This window comes from Coloeus monedula (assembly GCF_965178545.1).
Source record: "Coloeus monedula genome assembly, chromosome: 4".
NCBI lineage: Eukaryota > Metazoa > Chordata > Aves > Passeriformes > Corvidae > Coloeus > Coloeus monedula.
This window is the reverse complement of record NC_138784.1, coordinates 3324575-3345885: the sequence shown is the minus strand read 5'-3', so window position 1 is coordinate 3345885 and position 21311 is coordinate 3324575. Positions and strand designations below refer to the sequence as shown.

The following is a 21311-nucleotide window of genomic DNA, read 5'->3' as shown; positions in this document are numbered from 1 at the left end:
CCTCTTTCCCCGGTGGACGTAGCTCTTGGTCTCTCCTGGATGCACTGTTCACTTTGATATCCATGTTTCAAAAGGAGGAAGACCTTTGCCAAAAGAAATCTAGGCCACTGCTGCAAATGAAAGAAAAAGGCCCTCAGTCAATGCAAGACCAGCAGTGTTAGATCTACAAAAAGCTCCATGGTCTCTCAAACCCTGCATGTGAGCCAAGGCAAGACAAGTAACCAAAAAGGGAAGGGCACAACACAGCTCGCTTCAAAGGTACACTTGGATGTTACCATCTAGCCTCAAATACATTAAATGCTGTCCTGAATTTCCCTGCCTAGGGGTGCACTGAGCCTTGCCCTGGTTGTTCCCAGGAGCTCCTACTAAGAGAGAGCTGGAAATGAGTCCCTTCCCAGCTCTTTTTCAGAGTGGGAGGTGGGAATTCTCCAAGAGCAAACTCCTCTACTCCTCCACTGATGCACCACAATAAAAACTTTTTAGGGAGTTGCTCTGATTAAGTGCAGACCCAGTTGCGTGGTTGTTCTGCAGCAAGGGAGACCAGGAGCAACTACACCATCACAGATTCCATTGTTGGGTCTTCTCCAAGCCACCCTTTGGGATGACAACTCCCTGTCACTCACTTCAGCACCCTCTCTGAAAATCCACAGAGCATACAGCAATACAATCTTCTCAGAAAAGGAAAGCACAATGAAGCCATCAAGAACAAAGAAACAACCCTGGTTGAACAGAGAGATGAACAAAAGCCTGACAAGGAACAGTGGAGAAAATAAAGAAAGGTTGTTTTCTAATTATACTTTCATTTTAAATGGGGAAGTGTTGGGGTGAGAACCTGCAGGGGAGCTGCCTCAGTCAGCAGAATGAAAGACAGCCTCTGTGACTTGCTTTCAGATAAGACATCATAAAGCTGATAGCTCTCCAAGACCCTGAGAAACCACACTTACAAAAATATACACAGGCGATTTGCTTCGGAAAGTCTGCATGGGAAAGGCATTTGGCAGACAAGAACGAATCAGAAGCTTCCAAGAAAAGTGTCTCCTTGTACTTTAAAGTCACAAATCAAACCAGTTGGGCCTTGAAGCTTCAAATTTACTTTCCTCTTTTGTCCTCCTCATTGCAGGCTGGTGCCTTGGATTGCTACTGAGTGGTTTGGTGGGTCACACCGTGGAATTTATAGACTGCAAACTCATTCTAAACACAGCTAAAAGTCACTGTGAAGCCTCAGTGACTGCCCTTTCCAGTTAAATTGCCAGGGCCTGTACTACCTAAGATGCCCAAAGCTTCAGAGTCTCAGAGGGAATTTATACAATGGTCTTTGCAAAGGCAACTTGACATCTCGGGAGCTTGGGAACACCACACACCACTCAGAAAGGAGGAAGTGGTGGGGAGAGCAAGAGCCTAAAAATGCATACAAAGCTCTTCTGAGAATATTGGAAATTTTTGTCATGCTTGAGCATGGTCACCATCATAATTGTTCTCTGTATTACATAATCTCATTTAACATGAAATCCGTAATTATAGCAAAACACATCCTCCACATGGGAAGGAAAAGTAATAGCTACAGGAAATTTGGCAAAGTCACTAGCTCAGGAGGCTTTCTGAAAAAGGACCACCTGGTAATATACTGTACTACAACAATGCTGGGGGAAGCACTAGAGTTTCTCTGTATTGTGTTAAAGATTAAAGATAGTGGCACAAGTATGGCACTCAAAAGCCATGTTATTTTAAAAGGCAGCTACACTTCTCCTGCACTGCAAGCCCACCCATGGCACAATACAGCACTCTGCACGTACAGAGCTGCGATGTTCCTCTTCTAAATCCCTCAAACCTCTCTTCCACAAGATCTACAAAGCAGCCCTGTGCAGCATGGGTTGGGAAATCATAAAATTCACATTATCTGCTCCTCCTTACATTTCCACGGGTATTGCAGCTCAGCAATCCTCTCCCAGGGCTGTGCCCTCTGTTGGGAGCCAGTTTTCTGTGATTTGCTCAGATTGTACCTAGAGAGATTAAGCTCTGATTTTCAGAGGATCCCTAGATATTGTAAGAGGGGGAAAAAACCCCAAACCAATCCTGACTTATGAACAAAGCATTTGAAAGTCTGGAAACTCTGCTCTAAGATTCCACCAGCACCTCTCCAGCTCAGCATGTCCTGTCCTCAGGGAAGCCCAGCCATAGTTCCCTGTATTCTATATGAGTACTTTTCTAACAGAAACCATTTCTCCTCACAACAGCAGCTTGTTAGCCACTTCAACAAAAATTACTGACTACCTCAAAAGCCATTTACCTAGAAACCCTGCCAGGACAAGTCAGCTTCACTACTTGGTTTTGTCTACCATGTGCAAGTCAAACCCTTCTCCCAGGTTTGCCTCATGTCAGGTGAGGGTATCTATCACTATCACTCCACTGGGCTCTCTAGGCAGACCACAAGCAATTCTTGCCCTCCTTAGTTGTCTCCTGTTTTGATCGAGGCTTGGTACTCATCCAGAGACCATGACCACTAGAACCACATTTTCAGTGCCAGTTCCAGATGAAGTGTGCTTCATCTTGCTTGGAGAATTTTTATAGCTTCTAAAAACCACCTGTCCCACAACATTCACAATGGGCTGAACGAAAGGCACTTCAAATATTCAGCTGTCTGTGATACAGAAGACAGGCTGACGTACGGCAGGGCTTCATTGCAGAATCTACATTCACATTTCCAGAGTTTCCAATGCTTTGCTACAAGTTGTACTTTCCAGTTCCTCTGTTTTTAAATCTGTTATTTCCAATTATTTTTATATCCACAGTGAACTGAAGACTGCTTTGCAAGGAGAAGCAATTGTGTTTGTCCCAGGTTTGCTGTCTCAAAGAGGAGTTGTACTTGCACAATTTTTCATTAGAATCTACTACTGCTTCTGTAGCTCTGTTCAGTGAAGAATCTAGAGCTGCCTTTTGGAGCAGCTGGGGCACCTCTGAAAACCACTGCCAGCTGAGGAGCCACATTTGGGACAAATTTGAAAAGACACAACATAATCTTCTTGGCTGAGGAAAGCAGTTACCCATTTCTCAAAGGTCAACCTTCAGGATCATCTCTTCCAGTTTAGATCAATCCACCAGTCACAACTGCTCCCTGACAGATGAATACAAATGAAAAGAAACCACAGCAAAACCTCCACCTTCCCTTTCCTAACGTAATGGCATCTGTAGGTAGATATTGGAAGTAATTCACATTACATTGACAGATGTCCCAGAGAACTGACTGGCCTAAGCAGCCAGCAGCTACAGTTCACAGGTTGGCTGCAGCAGAGGGTAAGAACTGCATCTGGAAGCACACTTGTGCAACTGCATGAAGAATTTTAACTCCTTTTAGGCTTGGAAAATGCCTTGGCTCTACACAGCTCATGAGAGGCAAAAGTACTGTAGCAACAGAAAAGCGAGGCTCATTGGGCACTAACGTGGCAGTCCTTCCTTTTTCTAACTATTTCAGGAAAGAATATTTCTCATCTTTTAGGCTTTTTGTTCTTCTAAAAGCTTAGGACAGAAGGAGTAATGGCTCAGTCAGATGCTACCTGCCATTTGCATGTGCAGCTTTGCCAGCTTGTGGTAGATCTACACAGCAGGATGGAGGCAGTACAGTCATGCATCCTGGTGCAATCCAGCTGAAGATATGGGTGATGACACCATCCAAGACAAGAAAGCAGCCAGAAAAATTCTCCAGAAACTGGAGACTATATCCCCCCCTCTAGCTGGGAGCACAGACTAAAGGGCATGCTGCTCTGTCCTTCTCCTGCTGCCATACTCCATCCGACTCCTTGGCAGATCCTTTTTTTAACCACTGTCCTCTCCCAGTGCAACCAGCAGCCAGCCCACAAGGGCTAAGCTCCCAGCAGCTCTTGCTGCCCAGTCTCATAGCTTAACAACTCCCCTATTTTACTCCAGCTTCCCCAAGAATAATCAGCTGCTTGCTGGCTTTAAGATGTGAACAAATGCAGATGGAATTCCTGTGGAACTCACTTGAACAGCAGTGGCTGTCCAAGCACTGGCACACAGGGTATCCCAGTGCAGTACTGCCACTGGTGAGACCCCCTGCAGCCTGTGCTCAGGGAAGCTGCCACTGGCCCTGTAGGACCTGCTGCTCAACTCAAGCATGCAGCCCTCTTGTCCCTCAGTTTCTGAGCCAATCAACCTCAACATCTAACTCTGAATGAGTGCTTGAGTGCTTTCCAGTTCACCTGCAACTTGCAAATGCCAAATCCAACAAATGGCTCACACTGCAGTAATCCTACCATTCCTCCAAGGCAGCCTCGTGCTCTTCCTCCTCAGCAAGAGTGCTCAGGAAGCCTGTGGCACTTTCTGCCTCACTGCTGCTAAGAAGTGAATATAGCCCAGGGTCAGAGAAAGAGGTGAGGACTTGGCTCCTCTCCTTGGGCAGCAGGACAGTATGGATTTGCACAAAATTTGTTCTACTGGAGAGGTGCTGCTCCACCCGCAGCTGCACCAGTTTCCCCAAAATAAGTTCTAAAACGACCAGTTATGCCATTTTCTGTTTTCTAGAGCACACATTTCCTCCATTAGAAAGGCAGGGAGAAGGGTACTACACTAGCAGAAGGGACAATGCCATGGGTGTCCTGCCCCAGTTTCAATTCCTGGTCCTGGTTTCCTTGTTCCCCCATGATGACAGGAGCTGGAAGTGCACTCAGGCCCTGGATCCAGAGGGGTGGAGGTGGGGGTGAGAGGGGAAGGAGGAAGAAGGCAAGAGAAAGAGGAGGACATGTTATGCTCCTGAGCAATTCCCGCTATTAAGTCAACCAACTGTTGGGTCATGTCTTGGTTGCAGAGGACAGCAAGTCATCCATCACACATTTCCTCACCTCTCCCCAGTCCCCCCAAACTGTCACCCAATCCTGAAAGATTTCAGTGTGATATGATTGTAAACAGTTAACGATTCCTCCAGTGCTAAGCCCACTACAAGCTGGGCCCACCCCCTCCCCCATTATGTACAATACATTCACCAACAACAGAAATTTATTTAGAAAGGCAACAGGTTAAATTCTGTAAACTGGATCCAGCTCCAAAACACACACGTTAATACTACAAGTAAAATTCCATCATCGTCCTCTTCCACCCTGAAAAATATACCTGAGTTTAGCAGTCAATGAAAGTTTCCACCCCCACCCCCGCCCTCCCCACCCAAAAAATCCCTCAAACCCTGAATGAGACGCAGTCTCCGGTCATGGAAAGCCACTAGTTTGGGGTGCCCTGCGATGGCGAGCCAGCTGCTCGGCTGGCTGGGGCCCGGCACTGCTGCAGGTTTCCAACACAAAAGCCGGCACGGCACCGTGTTCCACAGACCCAGGAAGCTCCATGCTGCTCGGGCGAGGGGAGGGTGGGAGCAAGGCCTGTCCCTCCTCTCTGTTGTCCAAATCAAGTGTGGCTTTCGTCTTCATGAAGTCCGCTCTTTCTTGGACTAGCTCTGGAAGAGGAAGAACAAGAATGGGAGGCTTTAACTGGCAGCTTTAGAAAGGAATAACCTCATGATTGCATGCAACCAGTTCAAAAGCTAACACTATTGATCTGCCCAAGTTCACAGCTTCCTCCAGTTCTTCCCACCCTCATCAAACACCTCAGTCCTTTAGCCATTGGGAAGAGGAAGACTTGCATTTCAGCTCTGCTCTCTCTAGCAGCCCTTACTTGATCCAGAGGCAACGCTGATGGTTTTTGTGATGTCAGATCTTCCCGGGACATGGTTGCTGTAGGCATCTTCGGGAAAGGGACTTGAGCCTGATGCATTTGCATTCTGGAGTCAGGTTGAATGGAGAGAGTTTTAGCACATGAATGTCAGGAGCAAATCCCCACTCTTCGTTAAAACTACTTCACTGAAGGCATACATACAACATTAGCATACAAGCATTTGTCTTGTATATTCTGTCTGGCTTCCCCCAAAACACAGCCCTCAACCCATGCCATTCCCCCAATGGCTTAGCTGTGAGCCAAGTTCCCTGAATACTAGAAGAAGGAAGGACTGTCATGCTGTGATGATGATAAAACAGTAACAGTTGAAGCACATTGATAAGAACTGAACAGGGAATTTTTGGAGTAACAGTATTTTCCACTTGGGAATAAAATGTCATATGCAGACTCAGTGAGAAGTAACTTTCTGTGATGGAAATTTGACACAGAGAGGAGGGGCAAAGCAAGAGGAGGGAAAAAGAAGGCAACATTAAAGGTGTTCATAACAAGAGGCACACTTCCACTTTAGTCAGTGATTCTGCCCCACTAGAAGCAACGTGAAATAAAACACTTGCAAAGAAAATGGCAAGACTCCGTGTGATTAAGAGAAGCTCAACCCTGGACGACACATTAACAAAACACTGCCTGGTGAAACACAGCACTGGTGTGGGGATGGATGGGGCAGGCTAACAGGTCCTCCATGACAGCGTGTGCTCCTTGTTTTAAGGAGATGCAATGAGACTCTCTCTCCATCTTAGCAGACCTCTTACTCTAAGAGCCACCTGTTCAACTTCACTTGCCATCTCCTGTGACTTCAAGCCATATCCCTTCAAGGGTATCCAACACTGATGGTCACCCAGGCATCACCCCCCTCCCACCTCTCCTTCTTGCAGAAAACACGATCTTACCCCGAGGGTCTATACAAGTCCTGGGGTGGCCCCCCCATGCCACCTCCACTGCCTCTCTGCTCCATCAGCAAGGCCTGAAAGTGACCCATGTTCTCCTCTCGGCAGCGGTACAGGGGGCCCTCCTGAGAGAGGCCATTAGCCTGGCTGGAGGCTGGATGGTGAGACAGGTGAGCATTCATGGGCGATCCATACGTCCTGGGCTGGAAGTGGCTGGCAGGATGCCGGGATCCATAAGGAGAGCCAGTCTGTAGCATCACCCCATGGGGAGGGAAAGCTGAAGGGCCGAATCCCATCCCTGCACCCAGGTGTGGGGGGGGGGCTCCATAGAGGAACTCCCCCGCTGCCACCGAGCTCTGCCTCTTAGTAGCTGCATTGTGGTTGTCCAAATCAAGAAACTCTTTGGGACTCTCCGGTCTTTCCTGGGACTCCTCGGACTTCTCATCTTCAGGCCCCAGCTCCTGCCCGTTGCTTGGGGAAACCTCTTTGGCACTTGCTATGTCCATGCGGGTGGGAGAGGCCAGGGCGGCGCTCAGTGCCTCGCAGCCCTGCAGGCCGCCGGCAGAGCCCCGCTCCGGGAAGGGGGGCCTGGCCAGGGGCGGGTGCGCGCTGGGGTGCCCACTGGGGCTGGCCTGGGGGTGGAGAGGTCTCTGCCAGTCCGAGTAGCCCTGTGGGCAGCCGTAGTAGGGCGGTCGCTGGTAGTGGTGGTAGGAGGGTTGAGGCTGCGGCTGGTAAGGATACGGCATTCCCTGGGGGGGCCGATACCGCGGGAAGACGCCGGGGTGGGCGCTGCTTGGCTGGAAACCCCGTGGGGGAAAATGCTGGGGATGGGAGGCAGCAGGAGGTGGCTTTCCCCCCATCATGGGGCTGAACCCCTGCAGGCTTGGGTTGATGTGGTACCGCCCTGCTGAATTCGGGTATTCCAGACTGGACATGTAGAGAGGATGAAACTGGTTGGGGGTGGCCCCCATGGAGGTGGCATCCACGCCGGGCAGGCCGGTGCCCTGTCCCATGCAAGGCACGGCTGCTTCGGGCAGAGCCTTTCCCCCGCCACAGAGGGGCTTCTCCAGCAGGTTGGCAGCCAGCCCCTTCCCCTCAGGGCCGGCTGCCGGCCCCTCACCTGCCGCCCCATTCTGAGGCAGGGGACCCCCTCTTTCGGAGGTGGGCACCAGGTCCCTCACGCAGCCCGGGTCGCCGGCGTAGCCGCTCTCTGCCGACCACGCGCCTTTGCCCTGCCCTGCCTTCAGGTCGCCCTTCACACCGGGGCCATCCCCCTCCCCATCCGGGGGCAAGGCGCGCCTCGTGCACTCCATGGGCAGCGGGGGCTTGGGATGAGGTAGGAGTTTGGCGTAGGCCCCATCAGGAATGCTGATGCACTGAGCCTTCTCGTCCATGCCTGCCGGTGTCTCCACTGAAAGAGAGGGAAGAAAGTCACACACATGCCTAATTTCTGCAAATTTGAGTGACCTTTAATAGCTGCTTCTTTTAAAAGTTCTCTTTTAAGAACTGCTCATGAGGTTGTGTCTCTCTCTGAAAGATGGCACAGGTGGACACTGCAGTTTGCAAGCCACCGCTAAGTCACAGCCCCCCTGGAGTAACATGGCATGTGTTTGGTCTGACATAGAGGTGTGCAGAGGCTGCCTAAAGGAGAGGCAGAGTTGGGGTCCACCTGATGGCAACATGAGGTGTTGGTGTAGTGGCAGCTTGATTTCAGGCTGCCTTACCCCTTCTGGTCATAGACTTACAGAACAGTTTGGGTTGGAAGATCATGTGGTTCCAACCCCCCTTGCTAAGGAAAGAGACACCTTCCACTAGGTCAGATTGTTCATCCAGCCTGGTCTTGAACACTTTCAGGGTGTGGATGTGGTATCCACAGCTTCTCTGGGCAATCTATCAGTGCCTTCCCATCCCCACAGTAAAGAATTTCCTCTTAACATTGAATTTAAGCCCACCCTCCACAAACCCTGTTTGCCCACAGCTTTGGCAGAAACACCACCACACCCTAAGATGCTGCAGAGATGATCACTCCAACTGTGGTTTGGAGATGTGACTACCCTGTCCCACAATCACTCAACGCTCTCCCCTGTCTCTGTTCTGTATCCAGCAAGCTAAATTATGATGATAACTTTTAAGCAATGCCACACAAGGAAAGAGTTTCCTCTTAGTGCAAGGCACACAAGGGATTGATAAAAGATGTAAGGGTTTTGATCTCTAGTTTACCAGCTAGAATTAATGAAAAAAATTTTTTTTGATCTCTGAATTTTTTTGATCTCTACTTCAGGTTTTATTTTTAAGGTTCTTTTTATTTTTTTTTTTTTTTTTTTTATTATCTGTAGTTTACCGGATAGAACAAATGAAATTCAACCAGAGAGAAACTGGTGAGGGCAAGCATGACATGCTGCCATCCCACCTGAACTAATACAGCTGCTCAGGGACTTTTGGGCAGTCCTGGTGTGTGAAGATTTTAAGATGCTGAGAGCTCATAAGGCAGATGTGCGTTTAAGAGGAGAAGCCATACTGACACACGCTCAAAGGAGTATATTTGAGACATTTATTCACATAACATCTCCCCTCCTTACCTAACTCTCTGCAGATCCAATTTTTACATTAACTCCAGGTGAGCTCTAGAAGCATCACAGCCTATGCTTTGCGTTTACACCCTGTGGCACACTGATAACTTGCAGGTAAAGCTGGGATAGAGGGGACCTCTGGCAGGCTACATCGAAACAAAACAGTCCTAGAAAAATCTAAGCAGTGGCCAGAGTAGAAAATATATCTCAATTTACATTAAAAAAATTAAAATATGCGTAAAAACTCTGCTCCCCCCAAGTATTTAAACAAGATCTGACTTATTTTCTGGGAGGTGAAGGCAACAGATGCAGGCAGGGAAGGTCAAGTGCTACCAGTGGGCACTCAGGGCATTACCTTGGTTGCTGTCCATGTCCATGGTCTGGCCGGTTGGATCCTGCGAGCTCCCGTTCCCCATGACGGGTTTTGGGGGCTGGCCGCCGGCGGAGGCGGCGTGAGCCAGCTGGGGAAAGGGCCCGGGGAGGTGCGGCGGGGGCGGCTGGCGAGGGTGGTAAGGCACACCCGGCGGGCACACGCGGGAGGACAGCTGCTGCATGGCGATCATCTCCGGGCTGTCCAGCATGGAGTCCCCGCCCTGGCACCCTCTTTGAACCTGAGGTGGTCCTCCAAACAGAGCGGCCGGCGGCTGCGGCATCCTCTGACCGGCGGCTTTTCCGGGCGGTCGGATGTACCCTGAGGGAGGCACCCCGTGAGGTAGGAAATTCGATTGCTCGCTCCACTGGCTCGGAGGCAGCGGCGGCCTCATGGCCCGGGGGTCCATCATATGACCCAGGACACGGGGCTGGAGCGAGGGCCCCGGCCCCATGGGCGCCTTCTCCTCCGGGCCCATGGCAGCCTGGCCAGCGGGGCCGTGGCTGCCGTTCCACAGGGCCGGATGCGCGCGGTTCAGGTACTTGTAGGGCCGGTACATGTGTCCTGGGGGGACCTCGGAGCCCTCCGGCGGCTTCACGGGGGGCCCGTTGTGCCGTGGCGGGAGGAAGCCCTGCTGGAACTGGGCTGGCGGGTAGACGGCGTCGGGCGGGGGGCCGCCCATGCGGCCCAGCTGCAGGGAGCCCGGCCGGGGGCCCAGCCCGGCCACGTGGGCCGGTGCCGCGCACGCCTGCTTCTCCGGAGTGCCCAGCCGGTGCCCGCGGTGCTCGCTCAGTCCCACGGCCGGCTGCGGAGAGAGAGGGGGGTCTCAGTGAGAGCCACCACACCTGCGGGGCCTGGGGTGCTGCAGCCCTCGGCAGGAGGGTCGTACCTGCATGGCAAAGTGCTGGTGCTGCTGGAGCGGCTCTCCGGGATGGGGCTCAGGCACTCGCGGAGAGCCGTACAGTTTTGTGGGATCGGATCCACGCAAAGGACCAAACGTTCCTGGCACCGCTGGTCTCTGAGGGATGGGGAGGGGTGCAGGGGGGAGAAATAAAACAATTTGTGAAGCGCATAGAAGCAGCAGAAATACTGCAGGTGAGGGGAAGGCAAGGCTGGAGTAACCACGGGGATGAGGAGCTGGACTGTTTTGGAGGTACCATGGAAAACCTGTACATCCTCTTCTCCAAGGGGACACAGCCTTATCAAAGCCTTATCAAAGCCACTATCTCACACCTCAGCCACTCACCCCTGGACTTAAGGCTGCAATACACTCACTCACCACCCAAATACTGGAGAGCAAGCAAGACGACTGGAGGGGGCAGTGGTTTGCTTCAAGAAGAGGAATGGACCCCAAGAATATGGAAGCAGGAAGACAACAGGGAATGTGCTGGATTTCCTTCAAAAACCCAATGCCTCCAGTTCTTCTACTGCCTCGCACTATCTGCGGCACAAGAATCACTCTAAAACTTTTGTTTGGTCTCTAGCTAAAAGGGCAAGGGATAGCCTAGATCTCAGGGGAACAGCAGATAGATCACACCACAAGCCATCACTGGCTAAAATGGAAAAGGCAATGAAGGATGGGTGAGGAACAGCTCAGAAGGGAGGCAGAACAGGTGGCATTCAGAGAAGAAACACTGGGCTAAAGATAGGTCACTGCTGCAGTCCAGGGTGGCCTTTGTTTGATTTAGTTTACTGCTTTTATAAATACCCAAGGCACGAAATGCAGTAGTACACAGATGGCACGAAGTTACCAGGCATCTGTAAACAATTGAGACAAAAGAAGACCAGCTTGTTCAGCTTCATAAACTGGGGGGTAAGGGAAGAAATGTTACAGCTTTCCATGCACACTGGGGTAACTCTCCAAGGAGAGAAGAGAACTGGCAGAACTAGTTTGTGCAAGCCTACACTGGGACATGCCAGCCATGGGTAACATTAGGAGATTGCTCCCACCTAGTGTGGAAAAGGCTTAAATTGTACCAGTTTAAATCTAAGGGCTGAAAAGTTTCACTTGGAGGAACCATACCTCTGACCCTTTATCTCTGGGAAAAGGCTCCTGACATGCACTAAGGATTTAATGGTAGGAAGCTCCATTCCCCTTTCCCTCCCTCCCTCTCTCGGCCTGATGGGCAAAGGACAGCAGGAACTGCTCCTTACCATCTGTCCAGGATGTGGCACAGGGCTGGGCATGCCGCCGTACTGCAGGGAGCGGGGGAAGCCTCGCCCATTGGAAGGGCCCACTTCTCGAGTGGTCGGCATTGAGGTGCCACTTGGGTCATCTACAGAGGACGACGAGAAGGAGGAGGAAGAGGAAGAGGAGGAAGAAGCAGGAGCCCTGGAAGTAGCTCGATATGGTGGAGGTTTTCCTCCATTTTCCAGGCGTTGCTGTCTCTTGCCAGGCCCATCTGGGTCTCGTGACCGAGTCCAGACACTGCCTGTGCTGGAGCGGCCGGAGCGCCGGCTCCTCTTCTCTCGTCTCCCGTCCTCTCTGATCCAAAACTCCTCATCCGTGTCTCCATCTTCCCCAGGGAAGTGCTTCATCATTGCTCGGTGGAAACACCTCTCCAGGTTGTAAGCCATCTTTGTATATTCTGCAGTCAAAAACCCCCAAGAACGTCAGAGCCTCATAGAGAGAAACAATTATGCAACATCAGATAAACCATCTCCCGTCTGCCAAGTTCCTCTGAGGAAGACTTTTGTTTCTAACTAGTTGGCTTTGGTTCCTAAACTCCATAAGCAACACAGCATCAGTTCTGTTCAGTAAGCCCACCAGAGGACAGGCACACAGCCATGACAAAGTACCACTGGCAGCAGGGCCTGCAGAGTCAGCATTAACTCAGTGCTCCAGCCTAGTGCCAAGAATCACATTAGGAGGAGCACCACCTCTGCTCACAGAGATGTGTGACCTGCACAGTTAGCCAGCAAGAGTGCTGAGAGAAGAAATGTGAACTTCCAGCAATGCTATTTGATTACATTCAGAGGCTTTTCTTGGACTCATTCAAATCTCTGCTGTGGGCCACAAGACAGAGGAAAATCAGCAAACACATTTATCCATGTAGTTTCCAAAGCGCTTGCTGACCCTGACACGAAAGCTATTGCCAACACCAGTGTCCCCACTGCATCATTTCCACTGGACAGTTCTGCTGAGATGAGCTTTTACTTTTTGTTGCGTGGATAGGAAGGAAAAGACATGTGAGAGGTGTTGGTGACAAAGGCCTTGAAGCAAGTGACTTTCCAGTTGTTTCCACTAAACTAACCCTGAAGTGCCTTGGGGAGCAGAGCTCTCCCAGTGGCAGTGTGCAGGTATACTTTTTCTTGCAGCCAACAGCAACAAGCTGATTTGTTCTTAATGTTGTTTTCCCTTTCTCAAGTGTTGCTGGTGAGGCAGTCTACAGTCATGACCCACCATATGGGAACTGGTTTCTTATCTAAGCAACACATAGAATTTTAATTGGCGTGGCAATTAAACCCAGGATTTCCCATTTGCACGCTCATGTTGTTCCTTCAATAGCCAAGGAACCTAAAAACTACATTTTCCATCCAAAGGACAGGCCTAGCTCACTCTTCACTTTCTTGTGGTACTCAACGAACACTGGGAGTTAACCAGACTCCAATGCTTTTCAAAGTCTGTATTAGTTACTAGGAGAAAAAGGGGCACACATAAGCACATGAAGGAATGAGCTCAGAAAGAAACAGACTCTCCTTTCTCTGTATGCTCTGCCCTCACCATCTACCAACATGGCAGCCCTTAGGATGCCATGCCGCAATTCAGCATGACCAAACTGTGCTAAAAGCCTCACTAAAATGCAGGTCTCAGTAGCTACTACCCTTTCATCTGGTCTCCCAAAAATATTCTGAAAGAGAAGAAACACAAATCAAGTACTGGTGAGGAGGAAGAGGACACTGCTTGCTTTGGCTGAGCACTGCAAACAGACAAATTTAGCATCTTACTGCTCTTACCACTGCCTTCACCGTTGTACTTAAGACAGTTCCTGAACATGGTCTTCATATCACCCACAAATTCTTCCTTGGTGCAGTACTGACCTCCATTCAACTTCTTCTCCATGCTAGAGATATCCATGGGGGCCTGGAACACAACCAAACTTCCCTTCAGTTACAGCAAGCATAGTGGGGCTTACAAAGCTGCACTCAGAGAGGGCATGGGCAGCAGAGAATGGTCTCCAGAGAGGCAGCCATCCATCTTTGGTTTTCTTGACTTGTAAGGCTAGAAGGGACTGCCAGAATCATGGAGCTTGACTGTGAGAGTAATACAGCCCACAAAACTTCAAAACACTTCCAAAAAACTGCATGCCAGTCAACAAAGTGCATCAGTCAAGATGGCTGGGCCACTTCCCATACCTTAATGATCTGGTAGTAGTTGGGAGCATACGATTCATCAACGGGTTCCAAGAAGGGCCAAGAGTCCTTGTGAGCCTTCACCACATCTAGAACTGGCAGTAGCAAGAGAAAGGTGAATGGTTACACACACACACACACACAGAGAAGCATTTCACTTGGAGGAAGTCACGCAAAGGGGGAAAGCTGGGGTGGGTCTAACCTTTGTACATGGCTGTGAACTCGTCATCCAGTTCAAAGCTGCAACGGGAAGCACCACAGTGAATATGCAGACTGAGGACAGGTAAGACATGCTCTGTACTTCATCTTCTCCTCCACCCATGCAGTGCCACAATGCTGGCAAATAGGCCTCATCACAAACCCTCCTCTCATATGGACCAGACCCAGATGTTTCTCAGCTTACTCCTCTCACTGTTCTCCAGCCTCACTTCTCCCTCCGCATTCCTGTGAGTGATCACACTCCTCTCCTTGCCATACTCACAGCTTCGACACACTTGTGTGCTGCAATGCCCCATTGTATACTCACATATCCTTGGTCCTTCGCTCTTCCCTGGTGGGGGAACTGGGATCCAAGTGGGAAAGCTCAGGGGGGAGCTCCTTCCCCTGCGCCAGCAGCCAGGCGCGCTCTTCACGAAGTTTCCTCCTCCTGGCCCGTTCTGCAGTGGGAAGAGATAAAAAACCATTCAGCACTCTCCTTGCCCACATCTTGCAGGGAAACAGAAGGTGCTTCTGCAGCTCTCAAGAACTCCAGTGAGATGGTCTTGTTCTTTCAGCAAAAGCAGCAACAGCACAGGAGCAGGTGAGATGAGCATACGGTGCACCATCAACATGCCTCATCATCCTCCCATGGTTACAATCATCAATTTTGAAGCACCACTGTGACACAGATGCTCCCTTAGGCAGCTTCCAGAAGTGGTGTGGTACAAAGAGGGAAGCTCAACACCCAGCCCTAGGCAGAGCTCAGCACTATGGAAAGAGCTGGTTTGTTGTTATCTTCCTTTAGGTGCTTCACCTCAGGCAGGTGAACTTTGAGGCAGCTGGCTTTGCATGGAATGGGATGAAGAGCAGTGCTGAGGGCAGTTCTACCAGATGAGTGGCAATGAGTAACTGGGGTCATTATTATCCTCCATGGCTGGCTTTGGGAAGGCTGCTCAGGTAGATCTTCATGGCCAGCAGCCAGAGCGAGCAAGCTGCCACACACGAGGGCCACTGGGACAGCTTTCGTTTAAAGAGGTGAGGCACAGGAAGAAGCAATGCTGGTAATATAACCTGTGGTTTGCAACCAGACAGCTGGCTAACAGATTGCTTCATAATAGAAAGTTTATGGGCTCTCATGAACCTCATTTCCTTTTTCTTATAGGAAATCTCAATTCATTTGACTTGCAAAACACCTGCAGTTGGAGCAGAATTCTGTGAAAGTAATGTTCAGGGAGAGATGTCACAGGAACAAGCCACATCAGGGAACACCCAGAGTGAAAAAAAGATGAGGGAGACTTATCTAACACCCTCTAGCAGAGGGTCTGCCTTTGGAAAATGCCAACTACTTAAGAAGTACCAGCTCTGGTGGAAAAATATTTATTTATTGTCCTACTCTGTCGGTCAAAACCAAATTTCGAATGTGGCTTGAGAGTACAAGAAAAGTAGGAATAGCTACAAGGTGTTTGTAGGGACATCCATAGCCAGATATGTCAAAGACTGGTAAAAGAAAGCCTGAATTTCCTGTTAGAAGACTGAGGTTAGCACTGGAGCTGGGAGTATCTAAAGTGTCCTACAGAATCTAACAGCATCTATTATAACATTGCATGACCAGAAGTCAACACTCAATTGCAGGTAATAGAGAATATCTGAGTCTGTCCAAGCACTGTTCAGAATTCATGCTTCTTTCATAAAATGAGCAATCTTTGGATGTCATTGCAATGGATGCCTAACTGAGAAAGCTGAGGAGAACATGACGTAATTATTTGGGCAGCAAATGGAAAATGTCATGACAACAGCAGCCAAGAGGTAAAGATTGTGTAGATTTTGGAAATCCACCAACATCTGCCAAGGATCTGACCTGGTAAACTGACAGGAATCAAGGAGTGCTACCCTGGTACTGGATCTCAGTTAGGATTAATAGCAGGAGCCTCTACCACAGCTAGTGATTAACACTGTGTGTTCAAGATCACTGGCAGAGCTCATTCTCCTACTGTTGGCCTGGGTTGAGTCTCACCCAGCAGCTTTCAAAAACTAAATAATGCCCTAAAAAGTACCTCAACCTTCTAGAAAGTCATATACGTGAGAGATTACGTTGAAGCAGCATCTGGAAAGAGAACTGGGAAACTCTAACCTGCTGTTGTGGTAGAAATCTAGAAAGCTGCCTTAACTTATAAATTCAGGAGAGTACAGATGGGCCCAGCAGGAAACCTGCTACCTAGGGGGGGTGTGTTGGAGTTGGGGGAAGTGTAATCTCAGGCTTCAAACCGGAATGCGATGTAAAAACAGGAATACCATCCAAAACCGAGAAGAAGGTGAAATTCATAAGAGAGCAGATATTTCATCCTGTATTTCACATCCCCCCCTCTACAGAAGGCCACATGAAATTAACATTATACTCCAAACAGACTGAAAATTAGAAGAAAAATGTTACCCTAAAATTTCTGTTGATGGATGTCCAGTTTTAACAAGTCTGAACCAATTAAAACAAATGATATCATTTTCAAATCACTTCCTCTCCATCATAAGAACTGTCATAACAGCAAATGCTAGTGGTGGGTGTGCTTGGCACTAAGGAAAGATCATTAAGAAGCCAGTTTTACCTGGACAGCTGCTGGTTCTAGGGATAAAAATACTGTATTTAACAGAACAAGTCAACATAACCTTTGCAAACAGCTTTTGCACCAGTTTAAAAGGAGACTTCTCCTGACTAAGCCTAAATGGACTAGGGAAGAGTTTAAACTAAACTGAAAGAAACTGCACAAAACAAAGTGAAAGCATCTCTGCCAATAAAAGCATGAATGTATGCTAACTTGGCTTAAAAGAGGCTACTGCTCAACCCCACGCCAGTTTCTTGGAGTGGCTCTGGTGCCTTTGAATAAGATGATGTAATGATTGCATTTACCCAGAAAAGGAAATGGCTCATACCAAAACAAAACCATTTCACAGGAACATTTATCTTTGCAGCTCTTGTGGAACTTCAAGACTAATTTTGTCTATAGAGATGAGCATTAAACCACAGAGAATATGCAATTTGCCAAGGGAAACGGATATCTGTGGCAGAGATATGGATGAGTCTCAATTCAAAGCACCTGATTAGCTAGGGATACCAACCAGGAATACATGAAGATCAAGGAAGTAATTGGATGTTTTAAAGGTTAGAAAGGTAAGCAGGTAAAAGAAGCTATTCTTAGACAACATCTGGCCTCCTACCAAACATCTGGTAGCAAACTGTTTCATTTTGGAAAGTTTACAAGGTTTGCATGAACTTAGTGTTTTTTTCCTCTTCTGCTTCTTTATCCACTTTGGGACTCATGATACTGATACTGCCACACATTGCCACAGTTTTCTGAGGATGTTCAGCCTTTCCTTAGAACTACAACAGCCCAGCCAGTCACTGTGGCTAAAGCAGCAGCTAAGGGAATCCCCCATAAGGGAGGCCAACAGAGAGAAAGAAGGTGGTCAGGAATGGCTCTGACCCCACACCTGCAGGTACTGGCTGACTGCCTGCTGTCTGTGCCTTGATCTGATGTATTAATCACAACATGGCTGTTTGTTGCAGAACAGCTTAAATCAGCATTTAATTCATAATCATAAACATTTTAGACCAACACCTGAAATTGGCACCTCTGGTGCTCTGTGTAGCCTGGTCCCTTCATCTTTAGCTCTCCAATTGATAAGGCCAGTAGCAATATAAAAATACTACTCTTGCTACTCCCATGTTATCCCATTCCCTTTCTCCTCAAAGGGAATTCTTCTTTCATCATGCAATGGGCCAAAAGAACCAAATGCTATTCAGTGAGAGCAAAACCAGCTAATCCTGCACACAGGGAAATCATGAGGAGGCAAGGGGGGAGACAGAACCAAGAATAACAAGAATAGCAGGAGAAAAAAATGGACAGCTGAGGCAAGGAGAAAATGAGCACAATTTGAAGAAGACAACACAGTGGAAAGGTGCCCTTGAGAACAGCCACAAACACTGAAAGGACAGATGAAGGAAAAGAAGCTACAGTCAAACCAATTAAACAGAGGTAAGCGCAAGAAAAGATTCTCATTAGCAAGCCTGGCAGGGAAGGAACGCAAATGGAAGACTTTAATTCAAGATCTCAGTCTCCACACTGATCTCCACACTGGCAGCACGTTACCTTCCACTGCTTTGACCTTCTCCTCCATCTCCCTCTTCCTCTCCTCCTTCAGCAGCTGTTCCTGCTCCCTCTTCTGCACTGCTATAAGGATCTGGCGCTCCTCTTCTTCCTCTCTGCGCCTCTGCTTCTCCATGGAGCTCAACACATTTGGGTTTACCTGCAACAGAATGGTGCACCAAAAACTGTAATGCACTGGCTTGTTGAAAGCTGAGCAGAGGCAGGTTTGCTTTGAGGAAGTATTAAAGCACACCTACAATTAATGGCTGGGAGGAAAAAAAATGGGAAAAAAAAAAAGGAATTGTATGAATGATTTCCTAGATGAAAAGCAACATGGAAAGGGAAGTTATTTGTCAAGCAATGAAATCCTACGGATACAAGGACAATGGAAGGAGAAGCGATGGGTTAGACAAGCTGCCACTCTGTCAGGGATGCACTGTGTGCATTTCTCCTCCCTTCTGGGCAAAGGATTCAGGCTGTTGACACTCTTACACAACACCTCTACCTCTTCCAGCTAGCAGAGCTCTGAGTGCAAGTGTGAGAAGAAAGGACTACTTCGCCAAACCTGTCTCTGCTGTAAAACACAGAATACTTCAGTAAGGAAAGCGTCTGGTACAGCGTTGCATCAACGTATCATTAGGAATGTTTTCCTTTCCCGTTATGAATTTCTCTGTGCTAATCTCCCCTGACCTGGCTCTCGTTTGTTTGTTTGGACAGTTTTCCTGCTGGGTCCCAAAACCAGTTCTCTCATTCAAGGACACCTGGCTCTTTATTGCCCCACTTTCTCACCTCCCCACTGCCAGCAGGCTGCAAGGCTGTGTTTGATCCTACTTAGGACTGCAAGCTTCCCAGACCAGGGACTGCCTGCTCCTATTTCTCCAATAAAGTATGAGGCATGTATATGGAAGAGTGGAATTATCTTTATTACCTTAATTTAATTATAAGACAAAGGTATCAATCATCCATCAGCCACTCCTACCTCTGTGACCAAGATATGTGTGCCTTATCAGCAGGGAATATCAACCAGAAAAGAACAGTGTACATACAGTTTGCTCCAACTTCATTTTTCAGGGAATAACCAGCAACCACCACTTAGGCAGAAGGAATTTCCTGAGGATTAGCAATCAGCCGGGGTCCGCTGGCTGCTGCTCAGACCATCAACTTCTCCAGGCCCACTATAAATCCCCAGGAAAAAAAATAAAATTCTGGCACCACGATTACTATTTTGTCCTTGTTTCATCGCCCAGGAATGGAACCTGGGGGTGTTTTGATGAACGCCTAGAAATGTTGTCTGGTTTCACTGCACATTCATTCCCCCTCTGCCTCCCCTTCCCCTACACAGCCCTGTGCTGCCCTACAAACTCCCACTCCAGTTCTCTGTAGATGAGCACCATGCATCATCTCCCTGTCTCCAGAGGCAACAATACATTAAGAGAATTATGCTTCAACCACCAACAGTCACAGAGAAGTATCCAAGAGAGGGTGATGGGACTCCTGACAAAATTAGGACCATATCCTACATTTAGGGGCAGATTGGGCAAAAAAACCCACCTATTCTGTGCTGATCCTTTAAGGTGAAACCCAGAAGTTCATCTCACCACGAGGGAACTCTGCCTATCTTCTTTTCCATTTTATATCTTCATCAAAATGTTATCACTTTACTCTTCTCTCTCTTTCTCAGGGAAATCATTCTGTGAGTTCAGATGCCTTGAGATTAGCCCGCTTCTCCTCACAATCAGTCTGAAGTTTGTTTCTCAACCCCTCATTCCATCCAATTATTCCTAGTTACGCTCTTCTGGGTGAACATAAATTCCCCTCTTCTTCAGGCACATTCCAGCCTTTACCTTATGGACTTCCTCAGACACTTACACAACACTCACACCTTTCTACAGTTAGATTAAATGTTTTCTTATAAAGCAATCCTCTCAGCTCCCTGGAATGATTGTTCCAGTTGTCTCTCAGACTTTTCCTCCCCGATCAATATCCAAACACCAGGATGCCCAGGATTGTACTACGACAAGTACAAGAGGTCAAGAACCTAGAGATTTGAGTTCTACATTTCCACTTTTGATTCTCTTTATATCCCTTTCTCAATAGCTCTACCATCTGATTTGCTACTCATGAGCTGCAAACAACTTCCTTTCAGAACTGATCCTGACACCACTTTCAAACAGTTTTACTCTAACCTTCTTGATAAATCTTTAAATTGCAATAGGAACCAAAAGAATCAGGTTGAGCAGTACGAGAAAGAGGTGAGCAGGAACCAGCCACCAAACTTGGTATGCCAAGATATTTTAATGAGGATGTGACCATCAGCCTTTACATTCTCCAACCAGCAGACGTAAGCCAGCCTGGCATGACACGTTGATTTCTTTTGATTGTTGCTACCCAGGTGAGACCTTCCCTTTCCCTGGATTAATACAACTTCCACCATTCACGTCCTGGGGAAACAGGAACACAACATCCAAGCTGCAGTGCTCACACCAGGACCTCTCCAAGCCTGCAGGGCACATTCACCACCCTATGCTTTAATGGCATGACACAGGATCCACAGCACGCTCCAGATCAACCCACCACACTTATGGCATTGACAAAGCAAGGGCACACTTTCAAATGAAGGAGAGGATGTCATCCTACCCGATCTAGAAAGCAGAGAAAAGCAGAAACCACAAACTCAGCAGAGTGAGCCCCAAGGACTGCAGCAGACACCCACAACTGCACTTGCTCCCTGCAGCACTTGCAGGGCAGCAACAGTGCTGCACGGGCTCTTTGAGACATTTCAGGCACAGAAACAACCTGATTTTCAGAGGGACCCTCTGCCTGGTGTCCCACCTAAGTCCGTTGGGGATGAGCGTGCTCAACTCAGGGTTAAAAAACCACGCAAACATGAACCAATAAACTCCTACTGGATTGGTGGAAGCAGACGCTCATTGGAACGATAAAAGCAAGAACCAAACATAAGTTAAACTTCCTTCCTGACCATGGAGGTGGCAAAAGGACGTTTCTCCAGCTTCCTCCCCACTCAGAGGATAAAAACCACTGTGACCAAGGCATCACTGCCTCC

At 48.5% G+C, this 21311-nt stretch overlaps 1 protein-coding gene across 2 annotated transcripts in view; it reads right to left on the bottom strand.

The window, feature by feature from the left end:
* Positions 1 to 5197: 5197 nt before the first annotated feature.
* Positions 5198 to 21311, bottom strand: part of CECR2 (CECR2 histone acetyl-lysine reader) — a 93702-nt gene continuing 77588 nt past the window's right edge. For both annotated transcript variants that reach the window (XM_082281019.1, XM_082281020.1), the window contains 11 exons: positions 18251 to 18407; positions 14437 to 14566; positions 14113 to 14150; positions 13914 to 14005; positions 13515 to 13641; positions 11712 to 12145; positions 10447 to 10575; positions 9543 to 10362; positions 6621 to 8028; positions 5674 to 5779; positions 5198 to 5455 (listed from right to left, as the gene is read on the bottom strand). In XM_082281019.1, the coding sequence (XP_082137145.1) occupies positions 5450 to 5455; positions 5674 to 5779; positions 6621 to 8028; positions 9543 to 10362; positions 10447 to 10575; positions 11712 to 12145; positions 13515 to 13641; positions 13914 to 14005; positions 14113 to 14150; positions 14437 to 14566; positions 18251 to 18407 (3447 nt within the window). In that variant the 3' untranslated portion in view covers positions 5198 to 5449. The remainder of the gene's footprint in view (positions 5456 to 5673; positions 5780 to 6620; positions 8029 to 9542; positions 10363 to 10446; positions 10576 to 11711; positions 12146 to 13514; positions 13642 to 13913; positions 14006 to 14112; positions 14151 to 14436; positions 14567 to 18250; positions 18408 to 21311) is intronic.